The sequence below is a fragment of the Pinus tabuliformis genome, chromosome J, assembly GCF_031772625.1.
Source record: "Pinus tabuliformis cultivar Carrire ecotype Pingquan chromosome J, CPIR1, whole genome shotgun sequence".
In the NCBI taxonomy this organism is placed as follows: domain Eukaryota; kingdom Viridiplantae; phylum Streptophyta; class Pinopsida; order Pinales; family Pinaceae; genus Pinus; species Pinus tabuliformis.
Genome location: NC_142295.1, coordinates 932,244,324 through 932,262,171, shown reverse-complemented (window position 1 = coordinate 932,262,171; position 17,848 = coordinate 932,244,324). Strand labels below are relative to the sequence as shown.

Genomic DNA, 17,848 nt, shown 5'->3' with positions numbered 1-17,848 from the left:
GTTTTAGGCCAAATTCAACTACGGCATGAGCATTAAGCTGATCGGAAGTTGTCCCAACTTGCCGAGCCTTAAAACATCAAAATCTAACAATTTCCATGGTTGAAAATGCTTCCTTAGGGCTGACGTCATAAACCCTAGGTAATTCTAGGGCTTGAAAAACCCTAATTATCCATTAAGGCTTCAACATAGGGTCATTTGAAGGTTTGATGCTCCTAATGTTGATCATACCTATAAAGCAAACCTTTTCTCTCCTTGTGTAAGCCTATTTATGCTATTGTTGAATCATACATCGAAAACCCTAGGCTACAAGTCTCTCTTTATAGGCCTCTTCATAAGTACGCTATTCCTTATCACATAGAATTGAGCCTTGTTCTTAGCTTGAGTACCTTGGCTAAGCCTATTGAAGTGTCACCTTTGAACCTTTGACCTAAAATATCCTTTAGGTGACCTATGGTGGAAAGCCTCACCTATGGTAAAATTCCACAAAAGAGTAGGAGGTGGAGTACTAAGCTAGCAATGGCATCCACCTCATTGTTGTATCTTAGTTTGGCTCTCGTCTTGTGAGGCCTTTCACAAGACCTACTAGATTTTGGGGCTACACTTACCACTTAGCACCTTGACCAAACCTTGCTAAGGCTGCTAATCTGGAGAGTAATAGGTCTTTTAACTCCTTATTTGTCTAACCAAATAGGTCTAGGTTCTCATCACAATCCTTCTACTGCCCTTTGACTCTATTTGACTCTCCTCCCGGATATTATCATCCCACGGCCTTTCAATGTTAGGAAGACTCTCAAGAGCACAAATACCTTTGACAAATGGTTCCCATGAAACTAGAAATTCATCGAATGCCATGTTCACTAACTCTGCATCTGCAACCTTCTCCCCAACTACCGCAAATTGATCACGAATTTGTGTGACCTTCATAAGATAACTAGTGACTAAATCTGATCTAGTCATCTCTATGGATCTGAGTCTGTTTCTCAACATCATCTTCCTGTTTATGTTCTCACTCTAGTAGAGTCTAGAGGCTAACTAGGGCATCGAACGTTTCCTTTGTTGCCTTCTTTTGGGATATGTGAGGGATCCGACGATCTTTTATGGCATCCATTATCACCTGCTTAACCTTCAATTCCTTCTTTTTGTGAGCTACCAACTACTGTGGATCTATAGTGAACGCACAATATCCTTGATAATATTTCAAAGATCACTCTTTTCTAATAAGAGTGTAACCCTTCACTTTCCATGACAAGCAATGTTAGGCGCCATCCAATGTATCCTTGAACCTAAACCTAGTTGAGGCCATCTCTAAGATCTAAAGCACAAACTCCTATATCTAAAAATATATTTTTTAACATAAATAATGAAACCCTTTCTAACTGTTGGTCCTTTCTGGCAGTTGATTTGCTATTGTAAACCTTTGAAAATCTCAATCAGGGAGAAGCTTTGATACCATGTAAATTTTTCAACGTAAGTGACTGTTGTACTAATATTCTCTCATTAAGTAACTCAAAACAAAATTTATTTAACAGCAGAAAGTTAAATTTCTGAATATTGCATCAATCACACACTAGCTAAAAACTAATAGCGGAATAAATAAAACACATACACAGGGATTTCTCCTTCAAATCAGCCTTTTATTCCTTTTCACCAAAGCTTACCAAGTGACCCATTGCAGCCTGCTTTGAATCAACAGATGTATAGTCAATAAAATCAACTTAAAAAGCAGTGTGTGGCCAAATCTGAGGGAGCACGACTAGATTTGGAGATGTGTGGCCTATACATGAAGAAAGGACTGCTACAGCAATGGTACAGGCTGTAGTGCCTTCTGTATTTAGTAATTTACTGGTCTTTTTAGCAATCTGCTCCTCTTCTCAATGAATGCACTCTACCTTCTTCACTTTTTTCTTTTAATTTTCAAATGAAAGTACAAGATAGAATTAGTATCACCTTTCCAAGGTGATCACCAAGGAAATGTATCGAACTAATTGCTGTCCGAGGGTGTACGACCAGATCTGAAGATGTGTGCCTATACATGAAGAAAGGACTGCTACAGCAATGGTACAGGCTGTACTGCCTTCTGCATTTACTGGTCTTTTTAGCAATTTGCTCCTCTTCTCGTTGAATGCACTCTACCTTCTTTACTTTTTTCTTTTAATTTTCAAATGAAATTACAAGATAGAATTAGTATCACCTTTCCAAGGTGATCACCAAGGAAATGTATCGAACTAATTGCTGTCATTTACACTGAATCCTGTGCAAAAAGTTCATGTTCGAACTACACCGCTCCAAGACAAAAGACATACATCACCAACCCAGTGGATAGATCAACAGTCAACTCTAGGCAATTCCAAAGTCAACCACCCCCATCCAACTCACCACCCCACAAGTTCAGTCGAGCAACTACACTTCTATAAGAAGTTTCTTCCCTACAATCTTGAATGTTACGAGAGCTGGGCTTCCTTGCTCTTGGGCTTTCTCCCTTACACTCATACAACCAGGCCCTCTCAGCCTTTGTCACTCCCTGACAAATATCATTCATCAATGCATTGGCCCCTCCATAGCCATTGATGACTCCGATGACGAGCCTGTATCATTGTTCCCTCACTCACCCTCAGTAGACAGCTCCAATTGTAGCAGGCTTTGACATCCTCATCCTCCCCATTGTATAACACTGAGACTTATTTGTATTTGCATGTTTTAAATCTTCTCTTGACTAAATATTTAGTTTTTGGCAAGACACTTAGTTTCAGTGTTCATCTAAGAGTTGCTTTCACACCCCCACGTTGTGTTTAAAATGGATGTATTATTTTAGTCCCAGTGACCTGGTAGGGCAACAAAATTGTTTTATTTTATCTTGTGAAACTAACACTCAATAGTTTTGTTTCTCTAATTTACATACATTGTAATAATCTGTTCAGGATAACTCTCTCACCAGTTACCGATTATCCTAGATTCAAAAAAAAGAAATCTGACCTTCACTGTAATGTACTTTTTTAAAAGAGAAAAAATGTAGAGATTAAAGAACAACACCGTGGTACAATTGATCGATTCAGACTGGGGAGACTGTAGAAAGTCAAACTAAGACAAAACAAGGTACAGAGCTAATCATAAATTGGAGCTGGCGGAGGCTTCTTTCTAAGGCAATCAATAAAACTTTGGAGACACGAAAAATTCTCTCTAAAATGAATGAATTCCTGCCTAAAATATTGTAATCTGGCTATATGAATCGGGATCATTAGCCTTGCCTTAAATTGCGCTGAACTTATCAAGAACACGTACAGTTCTGATAAAAATAAGCTCCGGTGGAGCGTCTATATTTGGCGATCAGCCAATTTACTAAAATCCAACGGGGTTTTTAAAATTTTAGACTTGAGAATCATAATTTGCAATGAATTTAGCGAATCTTCCCTCGCTAAAACGCAAAATGAAGAATTGAAGGGCGGAATTCAATTTAAGAAGACAAACAATGGTGATGATGATAGTGAGGACCTGTGGAACAGAGAAGCCAAGATCGGAAGCAATGGAGAGGGCGTCTGCCATGCCTCCCAGACGCCGCAACGGTTTCTTCCCCACCCATGCTGTGTCTCCTCCTCCACCTCCTGCTCCCATCGCCATCCCCTTCGAATTCCAATGAGAATACACAGGATTTGTTTATACAATAGCCTTCGGAGGGAATGTTGCTCTTCTTACTTTCGCTTCAAATTAAAGGATATTAACTCAAATAAAAGTTTATTTTAATTCAGAGATAAAATGGTTTTTTTAAAACAGTTAATTTTAATTAAAATCTGTTGGGATTTTTAAAAACTTAAGTTTAATTTGTTTAGTGCTTTAGAGGTTTACAAGTGTGTTAATCTATTTATGCATTCAAAAATATATTTAAATAACAAAAAATCACAATTTTGTTTAAGATTGTATCATCGGATTCTATTCTTGTGAAATGGTCATTTCGTCTATAAGTTAGACTACCCCAAAAATAAATCAATGTTTAGCATTCTTAAAAGAGAGTAGAGTATGTAAGAAGGTCTCTTATCACATTATCTATATCCAAATCTAGTAATATGTTTGTTTCAAAAACTAATTTTTATCAAAAATTTAAAATAAATAAATTAGTGTAGTCATATACCCCTAATTGGGGTGAGAGTCGGTGAATTGGCATCGGTGGGCTCTAAGCCATGAGTAGAGCAATTATGAATTATAATGATGGGTGGTCGGATGGCCGTCTCCATTTACTCCCCTACATGTGCAAACTAGCAAGGAATGTTAATAGGTTTAGAGTGGGGCGTGGGCTCCGAACAAAAAGAACGCCTTTGGGGTCTGGCTCAAAAACTCTAGTTTGGTTTGGTGTCGCTATAAATCGATTTTCTGGGGTTTCGAGGGTGTTTGCAAAAGGAATGCTTCAGCCAAACTCTGCCTCTCAGTGTGCAAATGTTTATTGTGGGTATGTCCCTTTCGTTTGCTCTAAGCACACCCTTCTTGTTTTGGTTAATTGTTACCTCTTAAATTTTAAGATGGTTGTTTCTAAGTTGGTGAGATGGGAAAGTTACCATGACTCCCGGGATGTATGGGAGGAAAGAAATTGTGATTTTGATCAAAGGTCTGTGCATCTTTGTAGTCTTTCTATTTATCATAGCATTCTTCTTTCTCTAATGGCTATGCATTCTACAAATGATTATGGTGCTTTAGTTTGTGTCTTTGGTTTATGGGGTTTCTCTCAATTAGTTACCTTAGAGATAAACCATTTGCTTGGACTAGTATGGGGAAATCAGAAGAGGAATTCCCATGAATGGTTAGTAGTCCCGACATCAAGGGGGTCTTGTGCATCGAGGGCAAAAGATGGTGGTTTGTTGCGTCGGGGGATGGTCAAGTCCGTGAGGAATACTCTGTTTTAAGAGGCTCTTGCTTACTATCCTACTGTATTATGTCATTTTACCTTTACACGGTTGCATTTGTTATGGTGTTGTAAGGCTACCGCGCCAGGTCATCTTTCTACAAGCTAGTTTCTGATTCAGATGAGCTCTAGGGCGGCAGTGTTTGGCGTAACACCCTCCTCTCACATTTACCCAAGCTAACCAATCCACTAGGGTAAACATGTGACGAAGAGTTACTATGATGTGATTCAACTCCCCATGTACAGTTAAGGAAGTGGAACCGACAAAACAAAACCAATCTGACCTTTCTCAAGGGCTACATAACCATCACGAGAGAACCAACCCTTCCAAGTGCCCAACCCCTGAGACTACTTGTCATTTTGCTGAGCTAGACCCCCATTCGCTCCCATGACAAACCATGCATGCAACTGAGACCCTCCAACCGCTTCCACAACAAGGCATGCATGAGATTGTGGCCTTCTTCACACAGTTCTAAGCCAGCGACCCCAAATTTTGTGCCACTTTTTCAAGGCTAGGTCTCAGGCCTCTACCCAGCACTTCATGAAACTTCCAAAAAAGATAAATAACAATGAATTAAAGCTATTAATGCAAACATTGGTACAAATACTTGACTTGACCCCTACTAGCCATGACATACATTTCGTCAAACATATCACAAACATGTAATCTACAGGTCATAACCACATATTTGAGCATAATGGTTTCATACTTATCTGGGAATCATCGAGAATAATTGATGCCTTGTCATAGTAGTTGCATTGTCATGTATTAGATCATATATTCATTTACATTTATTGTACTAATCAAATTATGATGAGAGCCATAACCAAAGTTTTTCATGAACCATGCTTATAACCAACAAAAAAACAAGAGCATAACAGCCATAAAAACCACATATTAACAAGTACATTTACACATGAAATATCAAAGGAAAAGGTGTTCTTATTAATGGATGCATAAGCCAACCAAATCAGGGACTTCCATGAACCACTCAACCATAGATTGGGTTAAACCGAAACTTTCTTTCAACCAATCACCCTTGTGCCATATTCCAAGCATGAATGTTGCACTCACAACAAAACCAACCAAGTCTTTCTCAAGCTTTACCGTATATTCACCAAGGGATTCCTAGGCTTGAAACCCTCATCAATACAACCAGGCTTTACCGCAATCCCACCAGGTCACTAGGTCTGAAATAAGCATGGATGCCTCCAGATCCCTCCACCTAAACCATGAGGAAATTTGTATGTCTCCACCTTTCAGCTTTACCATGTACTCGCCATTACGGGTCAAGGGATTCCTATGCCTACGAGATCTCCACCCTCTGGGCTTTACTGTGTATCCCACCATTACTGATCAAGTGATTCCTAGGCCCAATCAAGGGTATTCACAACCAGGCTTTACCATATATCCCACCAAAGGATTCCTAGGCCTTGAGATTAATCTTGACACCACCCATCTCAACTTCGAATCCATCCGGCAATCCAGTCAACCAAAACAAGAGAGCCCCATCACATCGTGGTTATCTGGAAATGGAAAGGCAAGGCTGAAAACCACTATCACACCTGGCAAGACCCATGTCAATGACAACAAGATAACCAAAAACACACATGCATGTACCATGCATCCCAAAACTAGTGAGGAAATCATACATGCAACTCGATACCTGCAAGTAATTCCACCGTAGCTGCTTGATTCCCGCTCTTCCTTGCTTGATCCTTGCTTCCTCTTACTTTCATGTCCTTCCCTTGCCTTATTTCCTCCAATGCTTAAGTTCTCCAAGAATAATCTAAGTGTCCAAGAGTATGAGAGAGTAGAGAGAATAAAGAGAGCTCCAAAATTGAACTAACAAAAGTTTGTGAACTAATCCTCATAAGTTTTTTTATTAATAAGGCCTCTATTTTCTTCATCTTCCATTATTTTCCTTCATTTTCCTCCTCCCATGCAACTTGTGACCTTTCACCTTCATTTTCTCCTAATTTCCATTATTTTCATAAATATGTCTCTTTGCCTTTTCAAAGCCTTTTTCATTTCCTTTGCCAACTTCCTTATCCATAATAAACCAAATGAACACCCACACTAAGATGTTTTGCCCAACATTCAACTCAAAATATGTGTCACGTGACCTTGGTTATTATTTTACCTTTATTAACTTTATTACATGGATTTTTGACAAGGGAAGTTACAGAACCCTCCCCCTCAGGGAAACACCGTCCTCGATGTTCAATGACACCTACAACCAAAAAGACCGTTGTAAGCAAAACATACTGCCCATGGAGCTTTATAACTTAGCTCGATGCAGTATTTACAATGATCATCCTGTTGAGAAGCAAACCAACATAACAACATGACAACCATACTACTTATTGGAGCTTCATAGCACAACTTATGGTGGTATTTACATCCATATACATATACCAAAACATTACACCAAAACATATGCCAAAAACATTTGCTCAACTAGTGAATAAAGAAGAATACATAGCCCACATTTGATCCATTGTCTCCCATGCAGCTTCATCGAGACCAAAGTGCTTCCACTACACTTTAATGTAGGTTTTCACCCTGTACATAAATTACCTACAAACAAATTCTTAAAAACAGAAAATATACAATGGCAAGAAACACAAAAACAAATACACAAAGATTGTCCCCTGGATCCAAAAACTGGGACCAACAGATGGGTTTTTCATTAGATTCATTTCAACATTACAATACATATATATACATGTTGAAACATTCATAAACCCCAATCCATTAACCCTGGATTAGAACATAATTGTAGTTCCCTTGACCAGATCTACAAGATACCATGGGTAGAAAACCGTCATGCCCAAAACCATGTGCAAAACCCATGCACAAAACCATAGGTAGGTCTGCCCACCTAATATAGGTGCGTGCGGGTAGTTGTGGAAAGAATATAACACACACCCAACATTCTCCCACTTGTTGTTTTATTTCTACACAAGGGGTCACAAGAGAGCTTAGTCATTGGTCTAGCCCTACAACACCCATTGTTTCTCTACACCAAGAAAACTTCTCAGTGCTCACAAACTTCATCAATGCATCTGCAACATTCTTCAAAGTGTCCACCTTTACCAGTAACATCTTTTTGTCCTCAACCATATCCCTCACAAAGTGATACTAAACATCAATGTGCTTTATCTTTGAATGATAAGCAGAGTTCTTTGCCAAGAAAATTGCACTTTCGCTGTCACAGCCTATCCTTATAGCTCGTTGTACTAACCCCATATTTGAACACAATCTTTGCAACCAAATTGCTTCCTTGCTTGCATAAGTGACTACCATGTATTATGCCTTTGTAGTTGAAAGTGCCACTACAGACTGTCTCTTGCTCATCCAACTGACTGCACCTCTAAATAGGTTAAACACATACCCACTTGTATATCTTCTATGATCTAGATCTCCAACTAGTCTGCATCAACAAAGCCATGAATGTCCAAAACTTTGTTCAGTCCTGGTCTTCCTTGGTAGCACAAACCATAATCATTAGTGCCACACAAATACTTGAAAATCCACTTGATTGTTGTCCAATGCTCCTTCTCTGGTTTTGACATAAACATGCTCAATACTCCCACTGCATGTGCAATATTTGGTCTAGTACAGACCATTGCATACATCAGGCTACAAACTGCACTTGCGTATGGAACATAGGACATGTCCTCTTCCTCTTCTTGTGCCTTGGGACATTGTTTAACAGATAACTTTACACCTATAGGAATAGGAACATTCACCGGTTTACTATCTTGCATATTAAACCTCTGCAATATTGTCTCGACATAATTCCTCTGGTTTAACCAGAGCTTCCTCTTTGCCCGATCTCATTTAATTTCTATGCCCTAAATATAGTTTGCAATGTCGAGATCCTTCATGTCGAATTTGGAGGACAATTGGGTCTTCAAATCTTGTATAATTTCTTTGTCATTTCCAATCAACAACATATCATCCACATATAAGACCAGATAAATAACACAGTCACCAATTAATTTAAAATACACACAGTGATCCGCTTTGCTTTTGGTGAAGCCAAGTCCCCGTATAAATGTATCAAACTTATGATACCACGTCCTTAGTGATTGTTTTAACCCATACAGAGACTTCTTAACCTGCATACCAGTTCTTTCTTTCCCTTCACCGCAAAGCCTTCAGGTTGCTTCATGTAGATCTCTTCTACAAGATCCCCGTGAAGAAATTTTGTCTTCACATCCATCTATTCTACCTCAAAATTACAAGTAGCAGCAACAGATAAAAGTAATCTAATAGAAGCTACCTTGGCAATAGGAGAAAAAATATCACCAAAATTAATTCCCCACACCTGGCAATAACCTTTTGCTACCAGCCGAGCTTTGTATTTCTCCACCTTACTTTTTGCATTCATCTCCTTCTTAAACACCCATTTGCTTCCAATGGGTTTCGTTCCAGCTGACAACTCCACCAAATCCCAAGCCTCATTTTTGTGTAAAGATGTCATTTCATCAACCATGGCCTCTTTCCAGAGTTTTCCATCCTCTGAATCTACTGTCTCCATGACAATTTTGAGATCGTCATCAGTAATAGATAAAGCAAAAGTTGAACAGAAAGCAGATGAACTATACCTTTATGGTTGCCTTCTTTCTCGAACTCATCTTCTCACAGCTGGAGTTTATGGCTCTTCATCTTCTCATTCCTCTTCTGCTGTAGAGTCTGGTTCTTCCTCCTTTAGCTCAAACTCTATCTTCTCAGGTTCCTTTGGTAGGACTTCATGTTTAATAACATCTTTCACCTCGTTAAACACCACCTCAGTTGTACACTGTTGATTTGGGGTAGCATCGGATGTGCTCTAAGCCTCAAATTTTGCAGGAAGGCTTGGGAACATGTATTCCAAAGAATAGAGAAAGCGTTTTGGGAAATTCCACCTATAAGTGATTTTATTAAAATAATTAATATTTTTAATGGGGTTCCTAAGTCTAAACTTAGGAAAATTAAAATATTAATGGGTATTAATCTAATCACAAGTGAAACTTCTAGAAAAGGACACAGATCAAGCAAAAATGATCTGAGCCTTTGATTATGATTTAATCTAGGTCATTGGTTGTCCAACAGGAAGATATAAGAAGGGGCTTGAGGGTGAGTTGGAAAACACACCGAGAGATCAAGAAAATGATTTTCTGAAGAAAGAAGTTCTCAGGAGGAAAATTTGATTGAGGAGATTTCTTGTAGTTGAGGGGCAAGGATAGCTTCCGGAGAGAGAGTGATTTTCTTAGCCAGAGAATCAGTTGCAGAGAGAGGAAAAGAGTAATCTAGCAGTGGCAACGCAAAAGCTAGTGATGAGTCCAAAATTTGCAGAGGAAATTTGAGTTTCAGAAGCCGGGAGCTGGGGTGTAAGTGTAAGGCAGAAAACGAATCTCATGGGCAAAAAATCGACCAACCAAAAGATTGGCACAGTTCCCAGAGAGCTTGACGTTGGGTTGATGCATATATTGCACAGAGGCACACAAAAGTTAGGTGCAATCAGTCTGGAGCTAAATCAGCCAAGATTTCCAGCGATAGTGTGAGGTAACCTCACAATTCTTTCTGCCAATATTTCTCTCTCTGTAACTGAATAACTTGAGAGGTATTCAGAGATGTATTCATAATTTGCTACTGCTTAATAATAATAAACCCTCAGAGTTGTTGCACCGATTTTCCCACATTGGGTTTTTCCGAGGACTTTTTTCCAAAAATAACGGTGTCCTATGTGTTTGTATTTCCTTGCTCAGTTTTTATGTTCCAGAATCATATTTAATTTGGTGTAGTCTGCTTCAGTAATTTACTTCAATATTTCAAGAAGAAATCTAAAATAAGTTAAGGTTGTAATGTAATTTACAATCTAGGTGAAGTAGATTCAGTTGGTTGCAGTAGAATTCCTGAGATTGTTAGATCTAGGAATTTTCACATGGTATCATAGGAGTTGATGTGAAACAGGAAGAGAAGATATAGCTCTGAAGCAAGGGCCAACTTACTGCAGCAAGCAACAGTTTGAATCCCCTAAGGGATTGCGCCGTTCTATCCAGGAGGACTATATTTTTGTGGGTCCCTCTCTTTGAGTGAGCCGACAGAGAGGTAAGATAGCCAGATCGAGAATTTTCTGAGGCAGAAGGAACCACGCATAACAGTAGCGTAGAGCTAGAGGGACACAATTTTCTGCAAGCTAAGTGCTGGGTAGAAAAATCATCAGGAGGAGGAAGCAGATCGCATAGTGAGGGAATACTTTCTCAATGATTTATTGTCGAGGAAATCAACATATCTCATTTGCTAAGCAAAAGAGGAGAAGCAAGCTTACCAACTCCATCATGGGGTGTGTAAGCCAACCTAAGAGCTACGCAGTAGGGAGAAAGAGGGAGTTGTTCGACATTTTTGTTATGAAACCAGCTCACAAAAAGATAGAAAAGATAGATCAATGCCTTAGAATTCAGCCTCTTCGAGGGGGCAACCTCCTTTACATTACACAAATGAATGATTCTTTGATGATTCAAATGACAAAACCTCCTTTCTATATATAGGAGTCTAAGGAGTCACAATATAACCCAGCCGACCTAACAATAATAATATAAAGGCACAAAAATAACAATAGAGGGATTCTATGGGGCACAATAATAACAATATGGGGACAATAGGGGCACAACAATATTAATAAGGGATACAACTACAATAGTAATGGGGTAATCACTAGTATTATAGGGACCTAACATGCCCCTCTCCTTCAAAAAAGTGTTGTCCTCAACGCTTGAGTAGTTCTGGATGCTTCTGCATAAAATTCTCATCCTCCCATGTGGAATCTTCAACGGATAAGTTCTTCCACTTGATGAGATACTCCGAAATTGATCGATTTCGTACCTGTGGAGTTCTTGTTTCTGTGACTACTTCCGGTTCCAATATAATTTTTCCTTCCTTGTCAAGTTCTGGCAATATTGTTTGAACTGGGAGCTTGTCGCCTATAACCTTATTTAAACATAAAACATGGAAAACTGGGTCCATTCGAGAAGCTTCAAGAAGCTCCAATTTGTATGCCATAGTACCAATCTTTTGCAACACCTTGTACGGACCATAATACTTTGTTGACAATTTGTTATGCTTCTTAGCTTGCTTGAGGGACATTTGTTTATATGGTTGTAGCCGTAGGAATACCCAATCACCTACATCAAAACTTCTTTCGTTGCGATGTTGATCTGCCTGTTGTTTCATTCTATTTTGTGCCAACACAAGGTTATCCTTTAAGAGTTGGAGGACTTGTTGTTGATGCTCAATGTGATGTTCCACTGCTTGAACCTTAGAATTTTCTCTTAAATATGATTTGATGGATGGTGGCTGATATCCATAAAGTGCCATAAATGGGGTCATTCTTGTTGCTGTATGGAAGGAAGCGTTATACCACCATTCAACCAGAGGCAACCATTTGACCCATTGTGTTTGTTTATCACATACAATGCAACGAAGATATCCTTCCAAAAATTTGTTTACTATCTCAGTTTGCCCATCGGATTGAGGATGATAAGATGAGCTATGAGCTAACTGAGTACCGAGACAAGAAAATAATTTTGTCCAAAAATTTCCAGTGAAAATGGGATCCCTGTCACTTACAATAATCTTTGGGTTTCCATGTAGCTTTTGAATTGTTTCCATAAATGTAGTAGAAACTGTAATGGCTTTAAATGGATGTGATAATGCACAAAAGTGTGCATACTTGGTAAGTCTGTCAACTACCACCATGATGACACTCTTTCCCTCAGACTTGGGTAAACCTGTGATAAAATCCATTGATACCTCCTCCCAACGTTGGTTTGGAATGGATAAAGGTTGTAATAGACCCGGGGTCTTAATTGTTTCAACTTTATTTTGTTGGAAAACCAAATATTCCGCCATAAACTTTTGAATATCCGATTTAAGGCCATCCTAAAAAAATTCATTCTTAACCCTGTGGTAATTTTTTAAAAATCCTGAGTGCCCTCCTAATGGAGAAGTGTGCAATTCCATAAGAATCTTTTGCTTGAGTTGGGAATTCTTACAGAGGTATAAGCGATCTTTGTACCATAAGGAATCATTTTGCCAGCTAAATGTATCAGATGTACTAGAATCTTGTTGTAACTTTCGAATAAGTGCCCACACTTCTTCATCATTCTTCCATTCCTCCCTTGCTTCGTTTATCCAATCTGGTTGGATAATAGAAATGGCGCACAACAAGCTTCCACATCCTCATCCTTTCTTGAGAGTGCATCTGCCACCACATTTTGCTTCCCTTTTTTGTAGATGATTTCAGAGTCATAACTCAACATCTTTGTGACCCGCTTTTGTTGCTCTTCAGAGGATAATCTTTGTTCTAAAAAGTATTTAAGGCTATCATGATCCGCTTTTACCTTGAAGTGTCTTCCCATTAGGTAGGGTCGCCATTCCTTAAGTGCATGTAGTATTTCCAACATTTCCTTCTCATAAATGGCTTTGTGTAAAAACTTTCCCTTGATTGGACGACTTTCAAAAGCAATGGGTCTTTCATCTTGCATTAAAACAACACCAATTCCATTTCCTGAAGCATCACATTCCACAATAAAGGTTTTTGTGAAGTCCGGTGTAGCTAAGACCGGTGCTTGGCACATTGCCTCTTTAAGATGTTCAAAGGCCTTTGTTGCTTCTGGAGTCCATGAAAATGCATCTTTCTTCAATAATGTTGTTAGAGGTGCTGCTATTCTCCCATAATTCTTAACAAACTTGCGATATTACCCTGTCAACCCGAGAAATCCTCGCAGATGCTTTATGGATGTGGGGATTTTCCATTCCTTAATGGCTTTAATTTTGCTAGGGTCTACCTTAACTCCTTCATGAGATACAATATGACCCAGATATTCCACCTCTTGTACTCCAAAGAAACATTTGGATCTTTTTGCATACAATTGTTTCTCCTCCAATAGTTGTAGCACTCTGTCAACATGTTCAACATGATCCTTCCAAGACTTGCTGTAGATTAGTATATCATCAAAAAATACTAACACAAATTTTCTAAGGAAGGGTTTGAAAATGGAATTCATCAAACCTTGAAATGTAGAGGGTGCATTGGTAAGGCCAAAAGGCATGACCAAAATTCATAATGACCCTCATGAATTCTAAATGTTGTTTTCAGAATGTCTTCAGTCTTCATTCTGATTTGATGATATCCTAAACGAAGATCCAACTTGGTGAAGTAAATTGATCCATGCAATTCATCCAGTAATTCATCAATGACAGGAATGGGAAACTTATCTTTAATAGTGAGCTTGTTGAGCTCCCTATAATCTGGACACATGCGCCAAGATCCATCCTTCTTGTGCACCAATACTACTGGAGCAGAGAAAGAACTTTGACTAGGTTGAATTATACCAGCCTCTAGCATTTCTGCAACCATACGTTCAATTTCACTCTTTTGGGCATAGGGATATCTGTACGGCCTAATGTTTGGAGGCACACTTCATGGAATCAGATGAATAGCATGATCATGATCACGAATAGGTGGGAGACCTTTGGGAGTTTCAAATACCTTGGAATGATTATCCAAGACTTTTTGGAGATCTGGAGAAATAGATGATTTCGATGTGGAAACATCTAGCGAACATAATTGTGCAATTACACCTCTTTGTTCCTTTTCTAGAAGCTTTGTCATACCGTTAGAGCTGATTATCTTTCCTTGTTTCCCTGCAATACCCCTTAATTCAACTTCTTTTCCTTCCGCATAAAATTTCATGAAAAGTTCTTGAAAATTAAAAGCTATTGTACCCAAGGATTATAGCCATTAGACTCCTAGTACAACATCAGCGCCTCCCATTGGAATGGAAAGCATTGGGCTAGTCAATACATATTCTCCCATGGATAGCTTGATATTATGGCATTTTCCAGAACAATTTATTATTCCTCCATTTGCAACCATCACTTGACACTCTGGTGCTAGATATAGGAAGCAATTCAATTCTTTTGCTACCTTACAATGAATAAAATTGTGGGTACTTCCTTAATCAATTAACATTATTACCTTTTTCTTCTTGATTTGTCCTTCTATCTTGATGGTTTGAGGAGTGGTAATTCCAGCCAATGCATTACAAGATATGGTTGGATTCATTTATTTTTTATCTAGGCTTTTTTCCTGGAGTATATCCTCTTCTTTTGAACTTTCTTGTTCCTTTTCTTCTTCCTGTTCACAATCTATGTAGAATCATTTCTTCTCAGCACACTTATGACCTTTAGTGTATTTGCTATCACAACTGTAACAAAGCCCTTTTGCTCTTTTTTCTTCCAATTGTTGTGGTGTCAATCTTATCGGTTGTGGAAGACTAGGGGCAACAATACTTCCATCTTTATAGTTGTGAGTGGTATGCTTCCTGGTTGCCATAATTTTGCTTTCCATTTTTCTTGCTAACCTGAATGCCTTCTCTAATGAATCAGGTTCCCAAAGGCGAACATCATGTTGGATATTATCCTTTAAAGTCCCTATGAACACATCAATCCTATGCTCCTCTGGAATATTTTTTTACCCTTATGTTCAATTTTTGGAACTCCTCAATGTGCTCCATTATTGAACCCTTTTGTTTGAGACTATCAATTGGCTAAAAAAAGTGTTGCTTTTTGTATCCTCATAATGTGTTGTCAATTCTTCCATAAAAATTGCCCAAGTGATAATTTGTTTACGAGAGCAAAGCCATTGATACCATACAAACTGATTTGGTTCCAAATATAAAGTTGCAATACGTACCTTTTGTGTGTTTTGCACATTATTGAGATCGAAAAATTGCGCCATCTGTAATATCCATGTTGCGGGATCCTTGCCATCAAACTTCCTCATATCGATTTTTGGAATATGGTGGGTCTTCGATCCAACATTAGAGTCTATGAAATCATGATTAACATTTCTTTTGTTCGCATCATGAGTTTCCTTTACTACACTTTCACCATTAGTAAGTATTTATTGTAGAAAATTTGTCAAATCTGTCTTCAAATCTATCTTAAAATTGTCAATCTTAGCTTCCACGCCATTCATCTTAGCTTCCACGCCCTTTATCTTAGATTCCACGCCATCTATCTTAGCTTCTATTAGCTTTTGTGACAGTGAAATTTGTTGCACTTGGTCTTGTAATTTTGATATATCATGTAGCATTTCTTCCTCTTCTTCATGAGTCATGCTAGAGATTTCAGGTTGCTTACTAGGTGTTTGCATTTTATTTCCTCGGGGCATCAGTTACTGATAATAATTCTCTACTATGCCCTTTGAATTCCTTCAAAATGATTTTTCAAACCAAGCTTAAGCAAAAATTTAAAAAAATTCTACACACCTTTTTTCACTTTGTAGGAGCTCGATATTGCCTCTAATGTATCTCTGTAATTTCGGATCATCTAGTTCTGAAATTGCGACCTGTAGTAGCCCTCTGTGTCCCCTTTCCAATACCACCATTCTGATCCCAATTGGATTCTCCAAGCAAGAGTTATGCCAAATCTCCCACAGTGACCTGATTATAGACTAGTTCAGTAGAGCAAACTTGTAAGACGTGCCACATGTCCCTGTTTCAACCTTTCGCTCTGAAAATTATATACAAGAAACTACAGTCTGTTCTCTTTCTATACCTTCTTACGAAATTTCAATCCGATGCTCAGAGAGAAAGTTATGACGATTTTCCCGAGGTCACCTGTTTGGAATGTAATTCAGGAGTCTGCAAAAAGACCAACTTCCTCAGATCATATCTCCGCAAATATAGCGTGAAAAGCTCTGAAATTTGGACCCGAGCTTTAGTGCGATCTCGTCTCAAATGGTTTTTTTTTTTTAGCTTTTGAAACGTCGCAAAAAAAAAGTTATAGCAAAAATGCCACGATGACCTATTTGGAGCAATGAAACCCTAGAATCCAAAGCTCTGATACCAAATGTTATGAAACCAGCTCACAAAAAGATAGAAATGATAGATCAACGTCTTAGAATTCAGCCTCTTCGAGGGGGCAACCTCCTTTACATTATACAAATGAATGATTCTTTGAAGATTCAAATGACAAAACCTCCTTTCTAGATATAGGAGTCTAAGTAGTCATAATATAACCCAGCCGACCTAACAATAATAATATAAAGGCACAAAAATAACAATAGAGGGATTCTATGGGGTACAATAATAACAATATGGAGACAATAGGGGCACAACAATATTAATAAGGGATACAACTACAATGGTAATGGGGTAATCACTAGTATTATAGGGACCTAACATTTTTCGGAAGATATGACAACCAGTGACTTGAGGGATCAGGACAGGTTGGATGGGACCTCCAACTACGTCATCTGGAAGGCTAGAATGCCTTTTCTTCTAGATGAGCATGCCCTCAAGACGTATGTTTATAATGTGGTAGTTGTACCTACAGATGCAGATCTGCTGAAGAAGTACATAACTGATATGGTAAAGGCCAAAAGGATGATCTTGGATGGAGTTAAGGTTCATGTGGTGTGCCACGTTGCTAGCAAAGGGATCATTAAAGAGATACAGGATGCCTTGGCCACATGGTATCAGGGATCTTCCGAGTAGCGGAAGATGTACTTAGAGCAGAAGCTGAGATCTGCTCAGATGCAGAAGGGAGAACATGTGGGTCCATTCCTTGCAAAACTAAAGGAGACCCATGATGAGTTCTCGGCTGTAGGACACACACCTCAGGATTCGGAGTTAGTGAGACTGACTCTAAATTTTGTCTCGAATGATTGACAAGTTTTTTTCTAGAGTATCCTGGGTAGAGTAGCATTGCCAAATTGGGACGAGATGTGGGAAGCTTTAAAACAAGAAGATATGAGGAGAGACTTACTCAAGGTCAAACTTGAAGGGAGAAACAATAATAGTGGGTCGAAGCCCAAAGTAGAGGAGGAGGATAATACAACCTTTGCATCGAAGGGACAGGAGGGGAAACAAAGATGAAAGAAGGATGTCTCCAAGGTG

The 17,848-nt window shown here is 38.7% G+C and overlaps 1 protein-coding gene across 1 annotated transcript in view; it reads right to left on the bottom strand.

The window, feature by feature from the left end:
* Nucleotides 1-3,688, bottom strand: part of AUG2 (HAUS augmin-like complex subunit) — a 184,958-nt gene extending 181,270 nt beyond the window's left edge. The window contains exon 1 of the mRNA XM_089375918.1: nucleotides 3,490-3,688. Within this exon, the coding sequence (XP_089232044.1) occupies nucleotides 3,490-3,615 (126 nt within the window). The 5' untranslated portion in view covers nucleotides 3,616-3,688. The remainder of the gene's footprint in view (nucleotides 1-3,489) is intronic.
* Between the last annotated feature and the right edge of the window lie 14,160 nt (nucleotides 3,689-17,848).